The 26577-nt window shown below is 40.2% G+C and overlaps 1 protein-coding gene across 5 annotated transcripts in view; it reads left to right on the plus strand.

The window, feature by feature from the left end:
- MYO1B (myosin IB) overlaps positions 1–26577 on the plus strand; it is a 179881-nt gene that overhangs the window by 47088 nt on the left and 106216 nt on the right. For all 5 annotated transcript variants that reach the window (XM_012501340.2, XM_003253867.4, XM_030803075.1 and 2 more), the window contains exon 3: positions 4092–4207. In XM_012501340.2, the coding sequence (XP_012356794.1) occupies positions 4092–4207 (116 nt within the window). The remainder of the gene's footprint in view (positions 1–4091; positions 4208–26577) is intronic.

Raw genomic sequence — 26577 nt, forward strand, 5'->3', positions numbered from 1 at the left:
TGGCTAATGCACATAGAACTTCAAAGAAGAAATCCATAAACAGAAAGGGCAGGTATAGGACGAACCTGTTAGGAGTTCAAGGTTAGAGGATAAAGAGGTTATCTGAACTGTATAAAGTGGAATGGAGAGAGAGCGCGTAGTTTCTTTTAGTCTTTGCTTATTTAGGTGGATAAAACTTGTCCTGCTTGGCACCATTTTTAGTTTGTTGAGTCTTGTAGGTATTGATGAAAAGAGTCAAACTCTAAAATATTTAAAGAGATTTATTCTATGCAAAGTATGAATGAGCATGGCCCATAACACAGCCCTCCTTGGGAGATCCTGAGAACATGTGCCCAAGATGATTGGGACATTTTGGGCAGACATGAGACTTCAGCTTAGAAAGGTAGAACAGCTCGAAGCAGGGAGGCTTCCAGGTTATAGGTAGATTTAAAATTTTTCTAATTGGCAATTGGTTAAAAGAGTTATCAATAGAAAGGAATGTGTGGATTGCTATAAGAGGTTGTGAAGACCAAAGTTTTATCACAGATAAAACCTCCAGATACCCGGCTTCAGAGACAATAGATTGTAAACGTTTCTTATCAGACGTAAGGTCTGTGTCGATGTTAATGCTGGAGAGGTATAATGAGGCATGTTCGACCCCTACTTCCCATCATAGCTTGAACCAATCTTTCAGTTTAAATTTTAGAGTACCCTGGCCTAGGAGGAAGTCCATTCTGATGGTTGAGGGGCCTTAGAATTTTATTTTTGGTTTACATAGGTGTATCAGTTACTGTTGCCGTGTAACAAACTACCTCTCAGAAATTAAAGGCTTACACCAACAGCCATTTATTTGCTCACAATTCTCTGGGATAGCAAGTTAGCCTGAGTTTAGCTTTGTATATTTTCTGCTAGTCTCACCTGGAATCACTCATGTGGCCTTAGGCATCTGGTGTCCTTACTGGGGCTGGATGGTTTAAGATGGCCTCACTCATGTCTAATAGTTAGCAGGCTGTAGGTCAGGATACCTTAGCTCTCCACAGGACCTCTCTGACAGGCTAGCTCAAGCTCATTCACATCATGGCTTCCAGCCACAGTCATAAAAAAGGAGACACATCCTAATACGCAAATGCTTCTCAGGCCTCTACTTGTGTCTCATTTGCTAAGGTCCCTTTGGTTAAATCAAGTCACAGGGACAAATTCAAATTCAAGGAGTGGAGAAAGAAACTCTATCTTTAAAGTAACAAAGTCACATTTCAAATGGGAAGTGCATGCAGGGATGGAAAGAATTGTTCTGGCTGTTTTTACAGTCTATCAGAGTCAAATGACATTTAGGGATTTGTTAAATGGTAATGTTACCGGAAAGGAGTCACAATCCAGACCACAAGAGAGAGTTCTTGGATCTCACGCAAGAAAGAATTTGGGGTGAGTTCATCCAGTAAAGTGAAAGCAAGTTGATTTAAAAAGTAAAGGAATAAAGAATGGCTACTCCATATGCAGACCCATTTTTATGGTTATTTCTTGATTATATGCTCATTAAGGGATGGATTATTCATGCCTCCCCTTTTCAGATCATATAGGGTACCTTCCTGACGTTGCCGTGGCATTTGTAAACTGTCATGGCACTGGTGGGAGTGTAGCACTGAGGACAACCAGAGCTGTTCTCATCACCATCTTGGTTTTGGTGGATTTCAGCTGATTTCTTTACTGCAACCTGTTTTATCAGCATCGTCTTTGTGACCTGTATCTCATGCTGACCTCCTACCTCATCCTGTGACGTAGAATGCATAATCATCTGGGAATGCAGCTCAGTAGGTCTCAGCCTTATTTTACCCAGCCCCTATTCAAGATGGGGTTGCTCTGGTTCAAACACCTAACCGTAACACATGGCATACAGGCTGATTAAAATACTAAGCACTGAGTATAGTATATTTGGTGTTATATTTCAATGCAAGAATAATTATATATGTTTCAGTGGCTTGTACCCTCCAATTAGTGATGAACATACCCCGTGTGATTTGGTTATTTAGTTAACAAATATTTATTGTACATCATGGTGGGCCAGACACTGTTCTAGGTGATAGAGATGCAGCTGAGGGAAAACAAACACACGTAATTTAGTATGTATAACAGTCACAAGGAACAAAGAGAAACTTACAGCTTATTACTGTGGCTTTTGATTTTGAATTTGAGGCAACAGAGTTTGTTCTGTATGCAAGAATGCCACAGAGGCAGATTTTTATCAAGGATTTAGCCACTGTGAAGTTTGGTTTTAAAGAGCAACTCAGTAAGTGGTTTTTCTGCTAACAGCAAATCAATATATTTTAGAAACTGTTGTATTCAAGAAATTACCTAAAAAGGGAGAAGGATTCAAATAGTACTTTTCTACTTAAAGAAGGTTGATTTTTTAACCAATAGATGTTAAAGAAATAACCAATGGCTATATTTTTATATTTACCAAGGCTACTAATTCTAATGTATTAGCTAGACTAAGCTATTCAGACAAGTATTCAATGTCAGGCATCTCCCATCTGATGTTTGCTTGTGACATTGTCCTTGGGAGACATCTCCCATCTCCTAGGTGGGTTGCAGTGTGAGGACAACTAGAACACCTTGAGAAAGTCTTGTCATTGTGAGGCCAGATTAATTGGGTCCTAGTGATAGAATGTTAGAAATAAATGTGAAAAATTGCATGGTAACTGAGAGTTTTCTTTCACAACAGCAATCTTGTCCACATTTGACAAGATAACATTTGTCCACCTTTGACAAGATAATATTCTTACAGGATGAAAGTGTGTTTATATATATATAACCTGTTCAGTTTTCCTAGTTGGGAGAAAGTCCTTCATAATTAATATCATTGTGACCCCTGTAAAAAGAAAAAAAAAAAGTCAGCAGAACATTTCTACGTTCCTTCATTTTCTATTCTGTTTAATTTTCTAGAAATATCTGACAGTCTTTTTGAATCCCAGTGGTGGTAATACTGGAAAAACTTGTTGCTCTAAAAGTACTACCTTTTGTGGGATGACATGGGAAAGGTGGGAAGTTGGAGGTCTTTTTTCCCCTTGTTTCTTTCTTTCCTTTATGAACCTTTTTCTTTCTAAAAGTTTTATCGCTCATCACTTTATCACTTACTTTATCACTTTACCACTTTTGTTGGCATCTTTTTCTCCCCCTTCTGTCTTTATGATGTTGAAACTGAAGGGGAAAATGGAGCTGCCAAGATAAGTTACAGTTAAGTGACGTTTGATTGTGGCATTGTCCTTGGCATTGCACAAAAGGAACTAAACCAGCACCACTGGTGCTGCCAGGAATTTAGGGTCGAAGTAGAAAGGAAGAGAAATTGCGTTCTGGTTTAAAGTTCAGTGAAAGAAGGTTAGTACATGCTAAAATATAGCATTAATCCCTCAGAAAGTACATTTAAATTTTACATTAAATGTAAATTTGACATTAAATTTAAATGTTGACATTAAATGTACTTTCTGGAAAGTACATTTAAATTTGACACTAAAATTCTGATATTAGATTAGATTAGATATAATAAGATTATGTGGTTTGAATGTCCAAGAGATACCTGTAGCTCTGATACTGAATTGAACGTGATCTGAGCCCATTGTAGAAAGATTGACAGACTTGCAGAGGGCCAGTGCCAAAGGGAAGGCCCTATGAGGTGTGGGTAGGGAGGAGGGGAACCCTGGGTTACTATCGACTGAAAAGGTGGAAAAACATGAGAGAAGAAGGGGAACTATAGCTCTATCTAGAATCAGGGAGAGCATGGCTCTTGCTTACAGTTAGCAGTAGTTTGTGACAAAATTTGTGGAAAATATGACAGGGCTTTGGAGAACTCTTACCGAGAACCATAAATTAGTTCAGAGATATATTTTGAAAGGATTTTAAATATATAAATGTATGCTTTCCATTTATCAGCAAAATAAATAGACATTGTTGACCATCTGTCTTCAGAGATGCAAAGCTTCTTAAAATGTATACAATGAATGGTGAAGCAGAACTAGTGTTGATTTTAAAAGGTTGAAACCATACAACACTAAAGCTTAAGACGTTAAAATACATTTTGTGTACTAACTAATGGGCATGTTTTGTTCTTTCTTTTGCAGACATACATTGGAAGTGTGGTTATATCTGTTAACCCATACCGGTCTTTACCCATTTATTCACCAGAGAAAGTGGAAGAATACAGGAACAGAAATTTTTATGAACTGAGCCCTCACATGTAAGTACTGCACTAAAACATTTTCTCTTTTACTCCAGAGATGTGTAGTTGACAGATGTGTGCAGCTGTCTCCTTTGAATTTCAGAATAATGTTTTTGTCAGTTTTTAAAAAAAATTTGATAAAAGTATGAAGACTTTAGTTGTTATTCTTTATTTTAAATTTTAAAAAGTCATAGTACTTCATTTGACGTCAGATACTTCTGCAATATTTGGATTCAGGATGTAAAATATTTTCTGTTCAAAATTCTTTGCAAGTAGCAGCTGCTGCTAATTATTTTCGCAAATAAAACAGGAATGTGCATTGTTTATTATTATAAAGAGCCCAAGCAGCTTTTTCATAGTCTTGTTGGGCCAAGAAAAATCCCGAGTGTTGGGTTGTATGATGGTGTTTGGGTAAAAGGACTAAACAATACCTTCAGTTTGTAATTTTTGCAGACATTGTTCACCAGATGCGTAGGATAGGCCAGTGATTTCACGTACTCTGGAAAGTCACTTGTTTGATTTTTCTGAAGAAGGTCACTTGTTAGTGTAAATAATTCCTTCACAGTACCTGTAGATTCTGTTTGTCTGCTCCTTCAGAGTTCTTTGTTGACGTGCTTAAGAGATGCCGAAATGATTTGGCCACTTTATACCACTAGAATTTTGTTTTCTAGTCTGAATGACTGAAACATAACACTGGAAAAGTTTTCCTAGATTTGGTAGATCAGTGATAGAACCGGCTTATTCAACCCTAGAACTTTTATTCCTCCAAATAAAAATATCTGAAAAAGAAAGTTGGAGAGAGAATACCCAGAAATTATCACAAACAATACCTTAAACTTTTTATTTCTCAAAAAACTTTTTTATTTATTCTTATGTTACATTTACTGATTCAAGACAAATATGTTCACTATTTACATTCTCATGTCCACTACTGAGTTTAAAGAAAAGGAAAGAGAAATATGCTAAGTTGGGCCAAGTCACGTAATGAGTTGAGAGCCTCAGACTTCTCCGCTTGTTGCTTAGGCAGAAACATTTCCTGCCTCCTCTCCTGCGGGCATGCAAGCATTTTTACCAGAATTCATGTACTTATGATTGTCGGTTGCTACAAGTGGCCCACAGTGTCTTGCAGACGGGAGTTGGTTGATGCAGCATAACATCTTTTATGCAATAAACTGTTGAAGGCAGATTTAGAATATTTGTGAACTGCTGCTGAATGTGGGCTGGGAATAATGTATGCAGAAATGCCTTGGAAGGTGTCAAGCATTCTACAAAGCTATGTTGTTCGTTATTACCACCATTGCTATTACTTTTTCGCAGTAGCATCATCCTCTTTCTCTCAAAACAGATGATATGCTGAAAACAACCCCAAATTGTCATGAAATGCACATAAATACATGTGCATGTAGATGTTGATGAGGAAATGTTAAGTAAATGTCTTGGTTGTGGAAAAGATTTATTGGTCATTATTGGCATATTGGTAGCGGGGCATTTGAAAATGGTTAAGCTGGCAACTCGGGTTGCTTCTAGAGTTGAGACATTTTCAGTCTTTTTACCGAAAGCAGTAGTACTCAAAATGGGGCAGTTTAAAACCCCAGGGGACAGTTGACAATGTCTGGAGACATTTTCGATTGTGAAACTGGGGGTAGGAGGGTGCTTGCTGCTAGTGGGTCAGGGATGCTGCTAAGCATCCTTCAAAGCATATGCAGCCCTTCACTGTAAAGCATTGTCTGTTAACCATGTCCATAGTGCCAAGGTTGAGAAACCCTGAAATGAAGTGAAAGAACCTGCAGAAAGTCTTCATTATGTCCTAGCAGAAAGGATTTTCTCTGTATGATTAAAGATTGGCTTTATTAATTTTGATAGAACATAAAATCTAATAATTAAGGAATATATATATACCACTGTCCAGATGCTTATTTTAGTTTCTCTTGATAATGCAGCATGCAGTGATATATTTGGGCTGTTTGGAACTAAAGATTATTTGTTATTTAAATGTATGAAAATGGTTATTAATGAATAAATCTGCTGGTATATTTTGTCAAGCAAATTCTGATCATTTAGTTTTCTTCTAGAAGTAGATATTGCAAGTGATCTTGTTTCATTTTGCCTTAAGACAAATAATATCTGAAATTTGTTTTATAAAGTTATCCTGATAGTTAAACCCCTGTGATGAAATACTTTATTTGATACCTAAATATTTTAAATTCTAGTCCTCAAAGCCCCACTTCTCAAAGTATGGTACTTGGACCAATTGTATCAGAATTCCCCCACGGGCTTGTGAAAAAAATCTGGATTCCTAGGTCTTACTTCTCGTAAGGCAGGAATCTACATTTTTCACAAGCTTTCTGGGTGATTCTTAGGCGCATGTAAGTCTGAGAACGTGTTGCATTAGATCTATATTTAAGATGTTTTTCTTTCCTTTCTTAACTACTTACTGCAATTTGTGATCTTTAACAATAATAATAGTAATAATAAAATATTTATGGCTAATATTTTATTCAGTACTTACTATACTGCTCTAAATACTTTATATGTTTTATAACTCATTTCATTCTCAAAATAATCTTGTGAGGTAGGCACTATTACAAATGGGGAAATTGTCACAGAAAGATCAAGTAACTTATCCAAAGCCACACAGCTGGTGGGAGTGGAGCCGGGTTAACATCAGTTGCCCCTCTTAACTGGAAATGGGCTTGCCATTTTCATGACAGGGCCTCTTCCTGTGCACTTCCACCCCACTACCCTTGGTTTGCCTGTGTTCCTGCACCACAAACCCTCCAGGATAATCTTGACTGTGCCTCAGTTTACCTCCAGCAATTGTCCACATGCTCTTTTTGCATTTTCAGCTTTAATCTCCACTCTGGGAATGTTTAGGTATATAATGTTTGGGTAGATAGAGAATGTTTGGAAGTCTATTCTAGATCATAGTAGTTCATGCTCCAGAAGATACATTTTTATCCCGGTGCCTGGAAGACTCCTGTAGGAGGCAGCATGGCACTGCTACTCTAGTTCACACCCCTCACCCCCAAGGAAAAGAACCACCACCAGCACTAAAATAAAATACATTCTCAATGTGCTTGGGATAAAGAAAAAGACATTTTACCATGGCCTACAAAGCACTACGTGGTGAGCAAAGTATAGTTTTACTAATGCATCTGAAGTTGCCAGATTCCTCTCATTCCCTCCCATCTTGCTTTTTCTGTCAGTCCTCACTCCACCCTCACCACATTCCCTCCCATGAGAGCATCCTTGCATAGGATTCTGTGCCTTCTGCCTGGAATGCTTTTCCCTCCTTCTCCAAAGCAACTCGTGTTCTTCCTTCAGACCTCAAATTGCAGAAGACCTCTTCAGGGAGGAACCTTCCTCACTTGCTCCCTACTGAGGCTAGATCCGTTGCTTTTGCCACATTTACTATTTAATGTTTGTTTAAGGGATGATTTGTATAAGAATTTAATAAGGGTTCAGTAAAAACATAGTGAACAGGACTTGGGTTCAAGTCCCAGGTCTTCCATTTACAAGCTATATAATCTTGAGCAAATTACTTGAAAAACTTCAACTCAAAGAAATTAAGTAATTAGCTTATTCAGTGGGAAAAGAATTATTAATTAACTCCTGGGATTTTTGTGAGGGCCAAATATGTAGTTGATATTTAGATAATGATCTAATACGTATAAAGTGCTTAGCATGGAATCTGCCATAACTCTGTGGGAAAGGAGAGCTGTTTCTATTAAGGAGAATTATAGCAATTGTTGTAATAATAAGGTACGTGGGACACATTTCCAACATTCTCACATGCTCTGTCTCACCACTTTCTGCATGGTGGGTCATTTTCCACTTCCTTTGGTGTATTTTCCTGCATTTTTCTTTGCGAATGTTCATCTTTGATGGTATTTTGAAACAAGGTCAATGCTAACTTGGTTCCCTACTAAAACAGCCTGGTGGCATTCTCAAACAGGATGTTTGTGATGTAAGGGGGTAAGATGACCTTAGCTTTTGATGCATTCTAATTGTAAATATTTCATGAATTTAGTTCCAGTTTGAATAGAAAACAACTTAAGCAGCTACTCAGACTACATACTTTGAAAACTTTGCCAATTAACTTACCCAATATTACATTTGAAATTTACTTGTAATTTTTTTTTTTTTTTTTGAGTCGGAGTCTCGCTCTGTCGCCCGGGCTGGAGTGCAGTGGTGTGATCTCGGCTCACTGCAACCTCCACCTCCCAGGTTCAAGCAATTCTCCTGCCTCAGCCTCCCAAGTAGCTGGGACTACAGGTGCCCGTCACCACGTCTGGCTGATTTTTGTATTTTTAGTAGAGACAGGTTTTCACCATATTGGCCAGGCTGGTCTCAAACTCCTGACCTCGTGATCCACCCTCCTCAGCCTTCCAAAGTGTTGGGATTACAGGTGTGAGCCACTGCACCCAGCCTTCTTTTCTTTTCTTTTCTTTTCTTTTCTTTTTTTTTTTAAGTGATGAAGTCTTGCTATGTTGTCCAGGCTGGTTTCAACTTCTGGGCTCAAGAGATCTTCCTACCTCCTGAGTAGTAAAACTATACTTTGCTCACCACGTAGTGCTTTGTAGGCCATGGTAAAATGTCTTTTTCTTTATCCTAAGCACATTGAGAATGTATTTTATTTTAGTGCTGGTGGTGGTTCTTTTCCTTGGGGGTGAGGGGTGTGAACTAGAGTAGCAGTGCCATGCTGCCTCCTACAGGAGTCTTCCAGGCGCCAGGATAAAAATGTATCTTCTGGAGCACATGTCACTGCACCTGGCTTACATTTGGAATTTAATTTGAGCTGTGTTCACTGTTAGTCTGCAAAACACCCAGATACTTTTGTAATTCATATGTTTTGAAGGTGTCTACAATTTATCTTTCTTTAAATTTATATAATTAAAAAATAATTCCATTTTGTGTAAGTATATGACTTTCAGATCATGGAAATGTATAGATTGGTTTCTTACCTATTTTCCTTTCAAAAATAGCTTTCTGTTATCATTTGTGGGTCTGTTAGTCTCCCAAACATGTAACTCCTCAGCTGGACTCCTCCTCTGCGGCTCCTTTCCTTCTCTGAACTGTCCCCGTTATGTGTTAAGCCACATCTTTGAGCAGGGTATCATTGGGTGGCATCCCCAAGGAAATGTGGGCGTGCTGCGTGGCAGAGCCTGTACCACCATTTGCTTTTCTAGTTAGGTAAGTGATGTCTTTCCAGTATGATTTTTAACTTCTTTGAAAATAAGGAAGGTAAAAAATGTATTCCAGGGAGGACTGAGTACATTTCAGAAAACTCAGTAACTGGATTCATTGAGAACTGCCTCAGATTCCCAAACAGCATTGATAAGGAAAGGCTGAGAAGGGAGAGATGAGGGAAATAATCAAACTACAGGTTGAGCATCCCTAATCTGAAAATCCAAAATCTTAAATGATCCAAAATCAGAAACTTTTTGATCACGGCATGACACCACAAGTGGAAAACACCACTCCTGACCTCCAAATGCAGTCAAAATGCAGGCATGCAACATAGAATTGATTCTGTGTCCCTAAGAGAAAGATAAAATTTCCTTCAGGCTATGTATGTAAGGTGTATATTAAATATAAATGAATTTCATGTTTAGACTTGGGTCCTATACCCAAGATAATTTTGTATCTGCAAATATTCCCAAATCTGAAAAAATTTGAAATCTACAACACTTCTAGTCCCAAACATCTTGGTTAAGTGATACTCAGTCGATACTTAATCTCCTTCCACTTAGTTGGAATAGCACTGTGACAGTGCACCTTCAGATATTTTAGTTACCAAATCCACTGGCCTTTTTTGTTGGGTGATTGCCTTTTAACCTTGCAGCAGTTGATGCAATTTATCACCAACAGGTGGATCTTCTAAAATCAGATCATGTTACTCACCTTCCTAGAAACCTTCATGGGCTCCCTATTACTCCTAGTTCCTTTAGTGTAGTGTTCAAGGCCCTTTACAGTCCAGCTTTAGCTCTCCTCCCTGCTCTCCTCCAAACTCCACTACTCTCCTTTGTGGAATCTCCTCGAGTCAGAGCCATTCATGTCTTTTCCTTTCTACGTCTCATACCCTGTACCTTGTCTCCACTGTTAAAATCCTGTCAGTCTCCTATGGTCTGTCTGAAAGGCTTGGTCAGCCCTAGCATAATCCACAAGGGACTTGCACTGGCCCTGAGTTATGAGACCATTCATGTGGTCTTAAACACACCTCTTCTTGCTATGGTTGATTAGGTTTTGGTGTCACCCTCTTGAATGAGACAGAAGCTTCTGTAGGTTAGAAACTTTATCCTGCACATCTCTGTGGCTGTCTCCAGTGCTTTTCTCTTAAGAGCTCAACAACTATAAAACAAAAGAGGTTTTAAGTGATTTTTCATTACATTTTACCTGTGTTATGGCTGAGAGTTCAATTAAATCAAAATGTATTTGATAGGATACTTGTGGAGTTTATTCAGAATTCCGTGCAGTATAATGAGAATTTTTTTCTTTTTTTAAAAAAAGAAGCAAAAATGTTTTTATGGTGCTCTTCAACTCTTTGGTATTTGTTCAGCTTTGATTTGTTCATGTTGTCTGTATGTCTATTGGAAGGAACTTGCCACCAGAAGAGGAGTGTATTGTGGTACCTGGCAACTAGCCCTCTGGTGGTCATAGCCCAGGAGTGAGCTGAGATGTGTCCTTCTTAAGTTAGGATATAATGTGGTGGCCGTATTACCTTAGGTGTTGCAGTCACAATGTGAAGCAGTCTTTCCATGTTAGTAAATGAAAAACTCAGTAACAAGTGTTAAAACTTAGAAAAGTGGCTTACAGCTTTGAATAATTTCTGGTTACCCTCACTTAAAAATGGGTAAGCAATTAGTGGGAGCACCTGGTATGATGCTAATGTCAGTTGTCCAGAAGTGAGCCCTCTGTCTGTGGACTCTTTGACCCCTACTTTTGGGCCAGACTGATTTTTCAGGATCACATACCGTTGCCCATGAGTGATGTTGCTATAATGCTTGTGTGTTTTGAGTCTTTGTTGATCCTGTTACCATTTTACTGCATTCAGGGTGAACCAAAATTATGTTATAAAGAACATTTCTGACTATATCTCAAAATGTACCAGTGCTGTGGTTGAGTATACAGAGGTTAGGTTAAGATTCCAGGGCAGAAGACTCACACAATATTTCTTTTATGTAGTCAATTTTTTTTTTTTTTTCTGCAACAGAGTTGAAATTCTGTGAATTAAAGCTGTGTTTATTTTGAGAGCTCTTATTGCAACTAGATTCTGAATTCTCCTATAGAGGTTGCTTGTGCAACTGGATGTGAAAGTGCTTTCTGAAGGGTGTGTGTGTGTGTGTGTGTGTGTGTGTGTTGATGTGATATTGCTGAGGCTGTTGTGTTATTTCTTTGATTTTACTTTTGGAATAGTTGAGCCTTTAAATTGATCCAGTAGGTCTCTAAAACTAAGTTGCAGAAAAGAGTTATATGCTTTCCCATCTAGCATTCTTTTTATTTATTGCTGTAGAAGAGATACTCATTTACTGAGCAAATATTTATTGAGAGCTTCCCATGTGCCAGGCAGTCTTTCAGGAACTGGGATACAGCAGTGAACAAAACAGATGAAATTCCTGTCTTCATGAGAGAGGCTAAACTCCAGCTTCAGTATTTAGAAGTCAAGATTGTACACACCATTGGTTAGAAGGGAAAAAGGGAAGAGCAGAGGAAGGGAAGCTTTCGTGAAAAAAAAAAAAAATTGAATCTTAAAGGATATTCTTATAAAACCCCCTTTGAGCCATATCTAAGGCAGCTTAAGTCAGTAGATGACAGATTGTGGTCTGCAAGGCTTTGCTTCTGTCCAGACCTCAGATCTACGCAGGTAGCTTGTACAGAAGGGGATTAGAGCTTTGTTTGCTCTCCAGTTTTTAGATGCCTTAAATAAACATCTCGTGTGTAATGACACCATCTTGAAAATAGCTAAAATTACCCTTTTCCTTTTATGCATGACTGTCTTGGGTCAAAATAAGCAGAAGGCAGGCACTGTGTTTGCTGTCAGTCTTGGGGGATATTTGTTTGATTCTGGACAACAAGGATTAGAAAACTTCTGGACTTAGGCGAGTTTCATATCAGCAGTGCAATGTCCATGTGGTGGTCAAGCTCTGCTATTGACTTGAAGCTTCCTGAGGCTGGGTCTGCGGTGGGAAACATCTCTGGGCCTCACACCTAATCAGCTTCTATAAATGCTGCATGAATTGAACTTGCTGCCTTTGACTCTCAAAGTTTTCTTCCCAGTATGTTGCTTTTTGGGGCTATTTTCAAAACAGCTTCTTTCAGCCAGGCGCGTTGTTGGCTCACGCCTGTAATCGCAGCACTTTGGGAAGACGAGGTGGGTGGATCACCTGAGGTCGGGAGTTTGAGACTAGCCTGACCAACATGGAGAAACCCTGTCTCTAATAAAAATACAAAATTAGCCTGGCGTAGTGGTGCATGCCTGTAGTCCCAGCTACTCGGGGGGCTGAGGCAGGAGAATTGCTTGAACCCAGGAGGCGGAGGTTGCAGTGATCAGAGATCATGCCATTGCACTCCAGCCTGGGCAACAAGAGCAAAACCCTATCTCAGAAACAACAACAACCACCACCACCACCCAGTTTCTTTCAGGATATATACTCTTAGCAGAAAGAGACCTCAGCTAATTTTTCTTCCAGATCATGAAGCTTTTAAAACTCAAGTAGGAAGGTTGGTTTGATGTCAGCCTAATGTTTTTATCATGAAAATTGTTATGATGTAAGAATACATTTATTAATTGAAAAGTGTTTCTGGTACATCTGTGCAGTTTCAGAATCCTAATTTCTAGACCCCCAATTAGAGTTTATATCCCTTCTCACCAAATGCACATCTCAGACTTGAAAGGATTTATTGTAAAAATGCTGTTTGTGAAGCCACGCCTATGTTCACACCGGCATACATGATCATTTTTTTTTTTTTTTTTTTTTTTTTTTTGAACTCCCTTCCCACTGACCCCCCCCCCCCCCCCCCCCCCCCCCCCCCCCCCCCCCCCCCCCCCCCCCCCCCCCCCCCCCCCCCCGCATACACTCCCCCCGATAATTTCAATGATACAATCTTAAAGGGAAAAGTTTGGTTCTCAGCAAAACGGCTGCTTCCTGCCAAGATGTGGCTGGCCTTTGACAGACTCTGAGAAGTTCTGCAACATCCTGGAAAAGATCCATTTCATCTGGAGAAGCAGCACTGAGGCCTCGGCCCTGAGAAGGATTAGTGTAATTACTTCATCCCTGACAGAGAGAGCTACAGTTGGAACCCACCTGGGAAGCCTTGTCTAGGGAGGTGGGAGGGGTGCTGACCCCACCCTTTGTTGTTGAAATTGGAATCTTTGCCACAATCTGTTGCTGGGACTGGTGTGGCAGGGTAAGTAGGGCCAAAGGAGCCCTGTGGGGGTTTGTCTGAACAGGGGCTGACAAAAGCTGGTCCCCATCCAGCCAGCCCAGGGAAGTTAGCAAAGCCAGGGATAATGAAAGAGTTCAGCAGAGCGAATATGAGGCCCTAGTCGTGAGACTGCAGAACTAAGGGTGGGGATGGGGCCACCACAGGGGCAGAAACTCACGTAGAGGGGAACAGGCCCAGGCATACCAGCCCCAGGTTCCAGTTCCAGCCTGTCCCAGGGATCCCAGATCTCCAAGTGCAAGTGATTGTTCATTCATCTGATAAACATGATTAAGCATCCACAACATGTTGAGGTGCTGGGAATACAAAGATGAATTTGCCCTTAAGGATTCACAGGCTGGTGTGGGAGACAGACTGATAAATAAATACCGAAGGGAGAAAGCGGCCATAAAAAAAGGTGGGGCATGTCCTGGTTTGCCCTGGACAGCCCTGGTGATTCCTGTTGTAGCAGCATAATTATTAATAGTGCTCTTGGAATTAACAGAAGAGTCTGAGCATGAGCAGTAAGTGGTGTGGTCCCCTGGGAAATGGGGTACAGCCCTGCCTGAGGAGCTAGGAGATGGGATGGAGGACCCCTGGGTGATGAGTTTGCAGCATGGATAAAGAATAGGACTCTAGGCTCAGGAGAGAATTTTCTAGTCAGAGGGAACAGTGTTGACTCAGTCATTCATCATACATTATTTGAGTGCCCACCGTGAGCCATGTACTAGTGCACATACTGGGGACACAATGGACAAAAATCTTGGCCTTTTTGTGCTTACATTCTAGCACAGAGAGAGACAATACACAAGAGACGTTAATAAAACAAATGGCATTTTAAATGGTGACAAGTGCTGTGGAGAAACTTAATGCGGGGAAGGGGCATCAGGGCTGTGGGGGAGTCACGGGTGTTTTACTGTTTCAAATAGGGTAACCAGGGAGTGTTTTATTGAGATGTTATATTTCAGTATCATCCTCTAGGGGTAAGAGGGAGAGACATGTGATGTGTTGAGAGAAGAATGTTCTAGCCAGAGGCAACAGCAGATGCAAAGGTCTGAAGGGGAGACAGACCGAGCTAGAACAGCGTGGCACGTCAGTGATCTAAGTTCGTGTAGTTTCCTAAGGTTGGAACCTAGGGTGCAAACTGAGGATGGGCAGATGAGGTGGAAGAGGAAGAGCAGACCCAGGTCACAAAGAACTTTTGTGCTAAGGATTTTTAAGCAGGTAGGAGGAGAGAGAATATGAGCCTTGGGATTTGAACTGCTGTGGGTATACAGAAAAAGAGAAACTCAACGAGAGGTTTAGGTTTAGGGACCTAGTGGGCTTTTGCGGTAAGGGACAAGGACAGAAGGCTCATCTGAGGATGGGAGGGACACTTTAGAGGCAAATCCGTAGGATGCAGTGGCTGACCAGAAAAGGTGAAGAGCGAGGGAGAAAGGGGGATCAGAGGGAGAAAGGGGGATCAGAGCCCAGTCACAATTCCTGGCTGGGATGGAGAGGTTCGGAGTCCCAGGCAACCCCTGAAATTGTAATAGCCTGGAGATAGTCTTGTGAAGCAGCAGTGGGTACCTAGAAGAGCATGGCTCCAGGTAATTGACAGCAGATAATTGTATGTTTCTAGGATCATTTCTGATACCAGGTGTGTGACTTTTTTCCCCCAACACCAACCAGTTATCTGACACTAACTGGGTGTCCAACAGTTCAATTTGTTTACTGGAAAGGAGTCCCCCAAGAGAGGGTTCTTGGATCTTGTGCAAGAAATAATTCGAGATGAATCCACAGAGTAAAGTGAAAGCAAGTTTATTAAGAAAGTAAAGGAATAAAGAATGGCCATTTCATCCCATGAACAGAGCAGCCCTGAGGGCTGCTGGTTGCCCATTTTTATGGTTATTTCTTGATTATATGCTAAACAAGGTGTGGATTATTCATGCGTTTTCCGAGAAAGGGATGGGCAATTCCTGGAACTGAGGGTTTCTCCCGGTATTTTTTTAGACCGCATAGAGTAACTTCCCAACATTGCCATGGCATTTGTAAACTGTCCTGGCGCTGCTGATAGTGTATTCTAGCATGCTAAAGCATTATAATTAGTGTATTATGAGCAGTGAGGGTGACCAGAGGGCAGTTTCCTCGCCATCTTGGTTTTGGTGTGTTTTAGCCAGCTTCTTTACCGCAAGCTGTTTTATCAGCAAGGTCTTTATAACCTGTATCTTGGGCTGACCTTCTGTCTCACCCTGTGACTAAGAATGCCTAACCTTCTAGGAGTGCAGCCCAGTAGATCTCAGCCTTATTTTATCACGCCCCTATTCAAGATGGAGTTGCTCTGGTTCGAACACCTCTGACAAACTCAGTTCTGACACTAACTACACAGTTAGCACAGACCACACAGGTCAAAGACTTAGTCCTACAAGAGTGCCCCACTTCAGACACCAGCCACGAATGGGGTACCCTGACTACTCACACTTCTGCTTAGCCAACCCCACACATTTGGGGGTTTCCATGATCCTCAGGTTCAAGAATTTGCTAGAACAACTCACAGAACTCAGGATGATACGTTTTTAACATTTACTGGTTTATTATAAAGGATACAACACAGGAACAGTCCAATGGAAGAGCTGCAGAGGGCACGGTGGGGGTGTGTATGCAGAGCCTCTCTGCACTTTGGGAATACCACCTTCCCAGCATGTCAGTCTGTTCACCAACCTAGATGCCTCCATCCCCCCAAAAAAACAGAATTGAATTGTGTTCAAATTTTTATAACCCAATCTCCAGCTCCCCTCCCCTCCCTGGAGGTGGGGAGGTGGGGTTGAAAGATCCCCCGCCCTCTAATCATAGGCTTGGTCTTTCTGGTAAACATCCCTATCCTGATGCTACTGAGGGGCCCCACCGGAGTCCCCCCATACCATAACCTCAGGTATGGGCGAAAGGGACTTGTTATGAATAATACAAGATAACTCCTATCACCCAGGAAATTCTAAAGGCTTTAGGAGCCCTGTGTCAGGAACCTGAGACAAAGACCAGATACATTCGTTTTTATACCACAGATGTGGACATGTGTATTATACATTGTTCTTAAGAAGCCATAGAAAGCTTGCCCTGAAATACTCGAATGCTGGCTTCCTGAAGCCAGGTTATTGTTGGAGTTTCTGTATACAATTTTAGAAACCTGAATTAGTAGGCCACCTTTTTCCAAGACATGTCTAAGGGTAGCAGCAGTTCAACTCAATAAACATTTGAGTGTTGTGTGCCCAGGATCCCATCCAACCCCTCCAAGTCATTTCCCCTCTCTACTGCCTTATCTTTTTTCTTTCTTCTTCCATTCCCACCAACATAACATGCTGCAATGTTTCTCTTGATTCCACGTCTCCTAGCTACCATGCCATTTGTTTCCTTTATTACCAAACTGAAAAGTTGGGTATGCTTATTGTCTCTAGTTCATCTCTTTTTCTTTTGTAAATCACTCCAATTGGGCTTTCATCTCCCACTCCACTAAAACTTCTTTTCAAGATCATTTGTGACCTCCATGTTATCAAATCCGATGGTCAATTTTGAATCCTCCTCTTCCTTTGTCAGCAACATTTGACAACATGACCAGCTCCTTCCTGGAACCCTTTTAAAATTTGGCTTTCTGGCCTCCACGTTTTCCTGTCTTTCCCCCACCTTGCTGGCTGCTCCATATCCAGCCTCCGCATTCCCATGGCAAGTCCAGGGGCTCCGCCCTGGGACCTTTGCTTTTCTCCTCTGTAGGCATTATTTAGATGAGCCCACGTGGGCTTCAAATACCCTCTATGTGCTGACGATGCCTCCCAGATTTAGATCTTCAGCTGAATTTCTCGCCTGACCCGCAGGCGATCCAGCTATGTTGAGCTCTGCAGCATCTCTTTGGATAAGGGGCATCTCACACGTTAGCATGCTTCAAACCAGACTTAGGATTGCCCCACTCCCTCTTCTCTTTCTCACCTTGGTCAGTGGCAGCATCATCCTTTTGTTGCTCGATGCAAAACTGTTTTTTTCCTTTTCTGCTACTGCACACTCAGTCCATCATCAGCCTGATCATCCTAACCACCTCCATAGCCACTTGTGTGTGTCCCAGGCCACTACCCTCCTTTGCTTGGATTATGGTGGTGGCCTCCTCACTGCGTCCCTGCTTCAACTCTCCTGTTGCCTCCGCCTCCCTCCCCTCAACCGCCAACTTTCTTATCTTCATGAATGTTATGGCCGCTGCCTAGGGTGATCTTTTTTAAAGATCTCCATCAGATTGTTTTTCTTTGCTGCTCACAAAACCTGCAACGACTCCCTTGTGGCCTGCATGGCTCCACTTGATCTGGGCTCTGGCCACCTCCCTGACTGCATTTGTTACTTCTCACCCTCTCTTCCCCAGCCGCACTGCCCTCCTTGCTGCTTCTTGAACATGCCACTCTCAGCATCACTCTTGTACCATAGAGGGGCTGACTTGTTCTCTTACTGCAATCAGGAATAGCAATCCCTGAAACGGCCAAGTCCTTCCCCAGTCACCTGTTATTCTCTTAGACTACTTTATTTTTCTTCAGAGCATTTGTACTTACCTGACATCTCACCATGGGCTCATTTTTTGTTACTTTATTGTCTTTTGCATTAGAATGTCATCTCCATGAGCACTTGCGCTTTGTTTATTTTACCATCCCTGTATCCATAGTAATTAGAACAATGCCTGGTGCAGAGCAGCCACTCCATAAATATTGGTGGAGTGAGTGAATGAATGAATAGATTGGTGGGGAGTGGGAGAGCTGCTGTTTGTTGGAAACTGTAGAAGACATGGTTTTGTCTTTAAGGCTCGTCCATTCTAGTTGTGGGTTGGGGGTGGCTACTTAAGCCACATTTTAATGTTAACAGTATACTTACAAGGAACAAGTTGGAAGTGCAGAAAAATTGGTGGGTTCAGAAATTCTGAAGGTGCCACTTGCGTTGAGTCTTGAAGAAGAATTTTTTTTTTTTTTAAGACAGAATCTTACACTCTCACCAAGGCTGGAGTGCAGTGGCGCGATCTTGGCTTGCTGCAGCCTCCACCTCCTGGGTTCAAGTGATTCTTGTGCCGCAGCCACCTGAGTAGCTGGGATTACAGGCATGCGCCACCATGCCTGGCTAATTTTTGTATTTTTAGTAGAGATGGGGTTTCACCATGTTGACCAGGCTTGTCTGTAACTCCTGACATCAAATGATCTGCCTGCCTCGGCCTCCCAAAGTGCTGGGATTACAGGCATGAGCTATCACGCCCCACCTGAAGAAGGAATTATTGAAGTAGGTGGCTTTTGTAGTTTATAGAAGATAAAACAAAAGACCAGTTTTGGTTATGGCATAACGACCCTGAATGTTAGGAAAGGGAAACGGTATTAGAGTTGAGAGTGTAGAGCTATTTTTTAATTTTAATAAAATATTCCAATACCAATCTGCTGGAATCATTGGGAAGACTGAAGGATTATGAAGGTTATTCCAAAATAATAGGAGGAGAGTTTGGGATAAGGAAATTACTTAAAATTACAAGCTATGTGTCTGGAAAAAATGCCATCTTGCATTTCAGTCATGAACTGGAAAAAATTTTTCAGACTTGTTAAATATGCCTAAATGTATATGTGTGTAAATGCAATTTTTTAATGAATGAGTGGTGAATGATTTAATGTTGAAGTGATATGTGTAAACATACGTTAATTCATTTGTTTTACAACAGAATTTCTAGTTGCTATTGGTGATGAGTCACAATGTAATTTAGGAAGGGGCAATATTTGATATGAAGAATACTGATTTTAACCTTTATTAACTCTTACGAAGCCCTTTGAAGCCACCCCCTTAGTGTATTAGTGTTCATTGGATGCATAGGTGATCAGCTTGAGATCCAAAAAGAATATCCTTGTATCCTCAGTTACAGTAGGAACTTCCTAAGCCTTATAGATGACTTAGCTTGCTTTCACATAAATTTAACAATAGAGGAATAAGTTAGAGTATATACATTTTCTACTAATCTTTTTCCATCAGTCCACATCAACAGCCAAAACTTAGGCTGTTTTAGCCCCTGGAGGGAGAGATGATTTGGGTGGTTTTGCACCACAGACCTCTACCTTCGGAAAACACATGCAGGCATAATCATAGGTTACCTGCGGAAGGTCTTAGGTTATCGGCTTAAGACCGGAGGGTTTCATTTCTACTTTTATCCTCTATATTTTCATGAAGGATGGGTCGCTAAGGGCCCTTGGATGTTTCTTTAGGAATTGCTAGTTTTTAAGCCATTGCTTTGCCTTCAAAAGACATATTTTCACACTCATACACCCTACCTCACATTTGGCCATGCAGTGTTGCTGCTGCTTCTATCTATATTTATAACTGGTTTGGCCGTTATTAATAGCAGAAGCTTATGCATATTTTTCTCATGTGAATAGCATTATGGATAAAAAAAGGGACATTCAAAATGGCAGAATCTCATCTAAGATTAGGGAAATGTATTAAAGAAAAGTGTTACTGAAGTATAAAGATGTTAAAGGCATAAATTATAAAATGAACACATGTAGCTATTTAAGATTACATGATAGAGTGAGTCATGGCTATCTGGTTACTCATTACCTGGAATGTGGGTATACGGAAGGAGGAAGTGTGGAAACATGTGCATGGGTGTTGGGCATTGTTCCTAAAACAAGTAGAAAATGATATATAACACTTTGAACATTTGCATCCTTTCCGTAACTTAACATAACTTTTATTATAAGAATATTATATCTATGATTGATTGTTAATGTCATACTTTGTCTTACAGGCATAGCTTAGGTAGCATAGATGCATTTTAAATTTTGAAAATCTTTATCCTTTTCTATATTTAGAGACTTTAACTTTCTTTGATGTTTACATATATATTGCATTGATCTTTAACAGGACTCTTAAAATTAAAACCAGTGCTAATTAAAAATTCTGGCTGTGAAAATAGAGAAATTGAGTTCGATAAATTTGTAGCTAGTGATCAGTTGTACATTTTTTTCACTTGGCTTCTTGGGCCTACTGTTTCTGAAATCCCATTGTTTGCTTCATTTCTCCTCTTTCACAGACACTCTGGTCTATATTCTATTTTACTCACTCCACATATTCAAATCCTGCTCATCTTTTGTGGTATATGGGGAACCACCTCCATTTTGAAGCCTCTTCTCTAAAGGCCACTCGGTGCTCCGAACACATATGGTCCATATTGTGCGTTCAGTCACAACCATGACCTTTTATTTATATATGATTTTTATAAATCATATGACTTTTATTTATCTTATGTATCTCATTGATTGTCTCCTATTTAAGTATTAGACTTCTACAATAGTAAGCATCTTTGGAAGAGGGACTATGCATGATACTTTGTTGCTTCAAGATCAGTGGTCTTAAAATCTGCCCGTGTTTGGTTATCTATAGTTAACTTGTCAGGTAACACCATCCTAATGTATTGTGTGTGTTATAAAACATACACAAGACTGGGAATTTTTAAAAAGTGATGAATACAGAAATATAAATAGAAGTTCTGATGTTTATATTTGTACTCCAGTGGCTCATCTTGGGCATGCCCTGGGATGCCCACACCTCACTTTGGAGACCTGGCATTAGGTACCTAGTAAGTATTCAGGAAATACTTATTTTTAGCCTTCAGCTATTCTGTGCTGCTTACTGACAAAATTCCCACCTATTGGAAATGAAACTTGAGTTTATAGTCTAAGTGTGTCTGAGACGTAAGGGGGTATAAGGAATGATTAGTCAGAATAAGGTAGGTTATTTTGAGTGGCAGGCCTTCCTAGCTCAAGGCATAACACAACAAAGGTTTGTTTCTCATGAAACACAATTTGATGGAGGTTCGTTGGGTTTTCTCAAAGGCTCTCCTAAAAATGGTTACTCAGATATCCAAGCTGCTTCTACATTGTAGTTATAATATCTGGAACACATGGCTTGTTTTTTTTTTTTTTAGACAGAGTTTCACTCTTGTTGCCCAGGCTGGAGTGCAGTGGTGCGACCTCGGCTCACTGCAACGTCTGCCTCCCGGGTTCCAGGAATTCTCCTGCCTCAGCCTCCTGAGTAGCTGAGATTACAGGTGTCCGCCACCACACCTGGCTAATTTTTTTTTTTTGAGACGGAGTCTAGCTCTGTCGCCCAGGCTGGAGTGCAGTGGCACGATCTCGGCTCACTGCAAGCTCCGCTTCCCGGGTTCACACCATTCTTCTGCCTCAGCCTTCTGAGTAGCTGGGACTACAGGCGCCCGCCACTACACCCAGCTAATTTTTTATATTTTTAGTAGAGACGGGGTTTCACCGTGTTAGCCAGGATGGTCTCGATCTCCTGACCTCGTGATCTGCCCGCCTCGGCCTCCCAAAGTGCTGGGATTACAGGCGTGAGCCACTGCGCCCAGCAATTTTTTGTATTTTTAGTAGTGATGTGGTTTCACCATTTTGGTCAGGCTGATCTCGAACTCCTGACCTCAGGTGATCTACCCGCCTTAGCCTCCCAAAGTGCTGAGATTACAGATGTGATCCACTGTGCCTGGCCCACATGGCTTTTAAGATTGCTGTGGAAGGTGAAGAGAGAGCATGATAAGGTCTTCATTGGCCAGTGCATAGTCACATGGGCCCAGCCTAACTGCGAAGGAAGCTGGGAAATACAGTCTCCCCTTGTGCCCAGGAAGGGAGAATAGAATGGGATTTGTTAATATATCACATGGTCTCTTGTCTGCTAGGATTATTTCAGTAAGGTTGTTGGCTGTTTGGTAATTTAACTTGTGGATAACATGTAAAGCAAGCTTCTGTGTGAATTTAAACATGAGTTCAGCAGTATAATTTAGAATGAAAGACCTCCTAAAATATTTTCAGTTTTTTAAAAAATAATAATTGTAATCATGGTGAATTTCCACATTTCCAGTTTAATTTTATTTGAATGCATTTCTACAGAAGTAAAACTGTTCATCCATTTTTCATGTTTCTGTTGTTACTTTTTTTCTTTCACGCTATTGTTCAACAGACTTTGGTAGCTTTTTGGTTTATTATGAATAAAGACTTTTTTAGTAGTGTTATATTTGGTTGCTATTGCTTACAGAAATAGTTGATATTATGTGATTATTATGATTATTGGTGATGATTTGAAGATGTTTTAGTGCACTGGTAATTTATTGGAGTAGATCCATCTTTGTTCCAATTCTCATATTACTGATTTTCTTGAAACCAATATGTCTGTTGGAATTATTAGAAAATTAGATGTTGGTCTCTTCTATATTCATTCACATATTCATCCATTGGGAATTTCAGTAAAATGGTTCTAACCAGCTTTGAAACTTAAGCCAATGCAATGTTAATGTTTTTGGATTCAACTCTTCCCAGATGGGTGATGAATAAATAAAAGTCAGTTACCCCTATATTCAAGAGCTTAAAGCTGTGTTTAAGGACAACTTTGATTTCTTTTTCCACATATGACTATAGTCAAAGATAGAAGGTGAAGAAATATGAAAATTTTAGAAAAGATTACAGAAGAATAGTTTTGTTAAGAAAGGAGAATAATATTGGGTTTTCGCAGGTGAGATGGGGAAGTTTCAGGTTATTAGGTAATGCATTAAGAGTTCCTATTTCCATAATATGAGTCAGGGCAATAGGCTTTCAAAGCTTCTCTTGACTCAGTGGTGCTACATTTTTAAATTGTAGATTTTTTATTCTGCTGAACCTGTGTGTGTCTGTTTGCATACTGAAGATTTTTCTAGATTTGGTAAGAGTTGCAAATGTTATAGGTGTAAGTGAATAAACAAAAATTATCTGGGCAAATTTTTAGCTCTTCTTATAAGAGTGGTTTGTATATTGTGAGGCAGATTCATCCATACCCCCACCCCTTATCCTCCCACCGTCCATCCATCCATCCATCCATCCATCTATCTTCCCATCCATCTTCCTCTCCTCCTTAAAAGCAAAGCTCTTCTTGTATGCGTATATTTTACTCATACCAATTGCCTTTTTTAGTTTTTATAGTTCAGATACATGTGAAGAAGATCAATGTGAACTAATTATTATATTCCCCACGTTCAAAATTATCTTCCCTACTATTCAAAATAAGAAGCTGCATAGTAAGCTGACCAAAGGCAGCTTAGTGTTTTATAGTCAATGTAATAAAATAAAGAGCTTTCTAAAATTCAGAGCAAAGGAAACATAGAAAATAGATGAGACCCCAGTGAAAGTTAATACCATGACATCTTCTAAGCTTACTGAACTTGAACTTTTCATTTCCTGGTAGTCAAAGCAAAAAAGGGAAATGTGATCAGTTACATTATTTTTGCATATAAGATCAAAGTGCATTTGCTCAAAAGAAGCAAAGTTTTCCTTGCCAGTTAGATTTCAAAGAGATTTCTCCTATGAGACTGACTATGTGAAGGGTGTTATCATGACAACACCTCCCAAAACTTAGTAATGCATTTTAGATAGCTGCTTCTCATGTTACTAAGTGGAAGCAGTGGACCTAACACCGAAGCACAGTTTAGGAAAAGCAGATCTATAAGAGGTATAAGTAAGTGGCTGTCACCCTTGGCTGTTTGTTAGAACCAGTGCAGAATTCCCTTAGAATCTATAGGGTTGGGGGGGAGCAAGATTTCAGCTCCGTAGGTGCCTAGTATACATCCAGGGATGAGAACCATGGGTACAAATGCTGAGCTTATTGATGGTTTGAGTCAATTAAAGAGTACAAGGAACAGATAGATTGCATATTTCCTTCAGGTGTCTCGTAGTTCTGTGAAAGTTTTTTGTGTTCATTTATTTGTTTTCTGTTTTCTCATAAATGGGCTTTGAATTTAAGGTGGTCTTCAGATAATTGGAGGTTTTATTCTCTGGTAAGGGTTTAGAGCACACAATTTCCACTGCCAATAAAAGATCCTTCGTTTTAAAATTCATTAATAGATTGGTCTGCCTTCATTTTATGAAAATTTAGGAAGCAAACCTAGACTTGTTTGAATAGATGGCCCCTCATCTCTACAGGGATTTCTACAGAGATTAGGGGCCATAAGTCATATGACAAATAGAAAGTTCTCCAGACTGGAACTGATTTATGATAATGATTCCCAGTCTTTGGGCCTCGGGAGTTATTGTAGGGATTGCTGTTTTCTCAATCAGTAGGTATTTGAAGTACACATATTTGAAGAGAACAGTCATATGTGAGTGTGTGTGTGTGTGTGTGTATGTGTGTGTTTTAACCTTTAAGCAATAAAACTAGAACTACTAGTCTAGAATAGTTTTAGAAATTGTCATTTCCTATTTGACAGTTTATAAAAATTTCAGGGATGTCTTCCTTTAGCAGGTGTTTAGTACTAAAATCTTTGGAGACATGTACCTTCATTCCAAATCTCTGTCATTCTCTGTCAGCAAGCCTACCATTGGCATATAGAAAGCTCCAGTGAGGGTCCTCTGGCATCATCCTAGGACTTGTCACTGAGTTGATTGGATGTGACAGCATGTCAGATTTCAGTGGCAAGAACGGCATGCAGGTGAGGAGCAGAGGGTTGTCACTGTAGCTTTTCTAGGCAGTCTCCTAGCAATTTAAGTTAGGAAGATTTAATGTGTGGAGTCTTTGAAGATGTATTGGTTCATTCATCCAGGAAAATTTTGAGTGCCACACCTCTGCGGGTTTCAGTGATTTTGTTGGTGCAGAAAATCTGTTCTCAACATAAATTTGGAACACTGAAAGTAATCCTTCTTTGGAGGAGGATGTATTTGATGTGCGGAGGCAGAAGGGGACTGTGATAGGTAGCTCTTGGTAGCTTTAGCAAGCCATGATGGAGGGAGAGCCATGGACTTCAGGATCTGGAGAGCAGGGGCAGCCTCATTTTTATTTTTGCATCCTGTCCAATGCTGGGCACAGTCGTTGGCAGATTGTAGGCACTGGATACATTGGCTATAGAACTCAAGAAGGAAATGAGGATAAAAGTGATACTTGTTCAAGGGGGACCTAGAGAACTGACCATACAGTTTTTGGAGACAAGAGGGCATTATCAGCTGGAGACTGTAAGCAAGGTAGGAAGGATAGGGGCAGCATATTCTCATTAGCCAGCTCTGAAGATGACTGTAATTGTCTTTGCTCCTTAGTTCAAGAACTAGCAAGAGCCTGCAATGTTACTAGTGCAAATGTAATCACACTTTTTTTTTAAATTTTATTATTATTATACTTTAAGTTTTAGGGTACATGTATACAACGTACAGGTTTGTTACATGTGTATACATGTGCCATGCTGTTGTGTTCCACCCATTAACTCGTCATTTAGCATTAGGTATTATCTCCTAATGCTATCCTTCCCCCCTCCCCCCACCCCACACTTTGACTTTTAAAAGGAGATTTTAGGTGACTGTTTGCCTATGTCTTCACATTGAATTTATACAGACCAGCATTAGACAGAATTGCTGAATCCAAATAACCCAAATGAAAAATTTTAACTAGAGTATAAAATAGAGCCTCACTCCTCTTTAACTTAATTCTTTGAGTATTTTAAACCCACAGAGCTCTTTGTAAGCATATGAATGTGCACTTATATATGCCTACTGAAATAACATTTCATTTCCTCTTTATTTGTAAATAGTTGGCAAGCAAACATAGACTTTGAAAATGCCATACATTAATTTTATTTCTTTTTTTGCATGAATAGGAGAAAAGGTGATGTTAGGATTAATTACAGCAGTTTTTTTCTGAGCATATACCATGTGTTGCACTAGATGACGAGTCTTAATTTCCACTCTCAAAAGAGAGAAACTGTAAACAAAAAAGTCTTCCAAACTTAAAACACAACATATCACACACCATATTACAAGGCTGTAATAGATGCAGAAATAGGATTTTATAGGTGTACAGGCAAGGGACTTCTAGAGCGAGCTGAGAGGCAGGGAGTTCCAGGGAAATGAGCCAGGAAAAAACAGCAGGGCCAGCTCTAGAGAAGGGCCTTGCTTGCTTTGTAATCTGTAGCACAT

Source organism: Nomascus leucogenys, chromosome 22a (assembly GCF_006542625.1).
Source record: "Nomascus leucogenys isolate Asia chromosome 22a, Asia_NLE_v1, whole genome shotgun sequence".
In the NCBI taxonomy this organism is placed as follows: Eukaryota; Metazoa; Chordata; class Mammalia; order Primates; family Hylobatidae; genus Nomascus; species Nomascus leucogenys.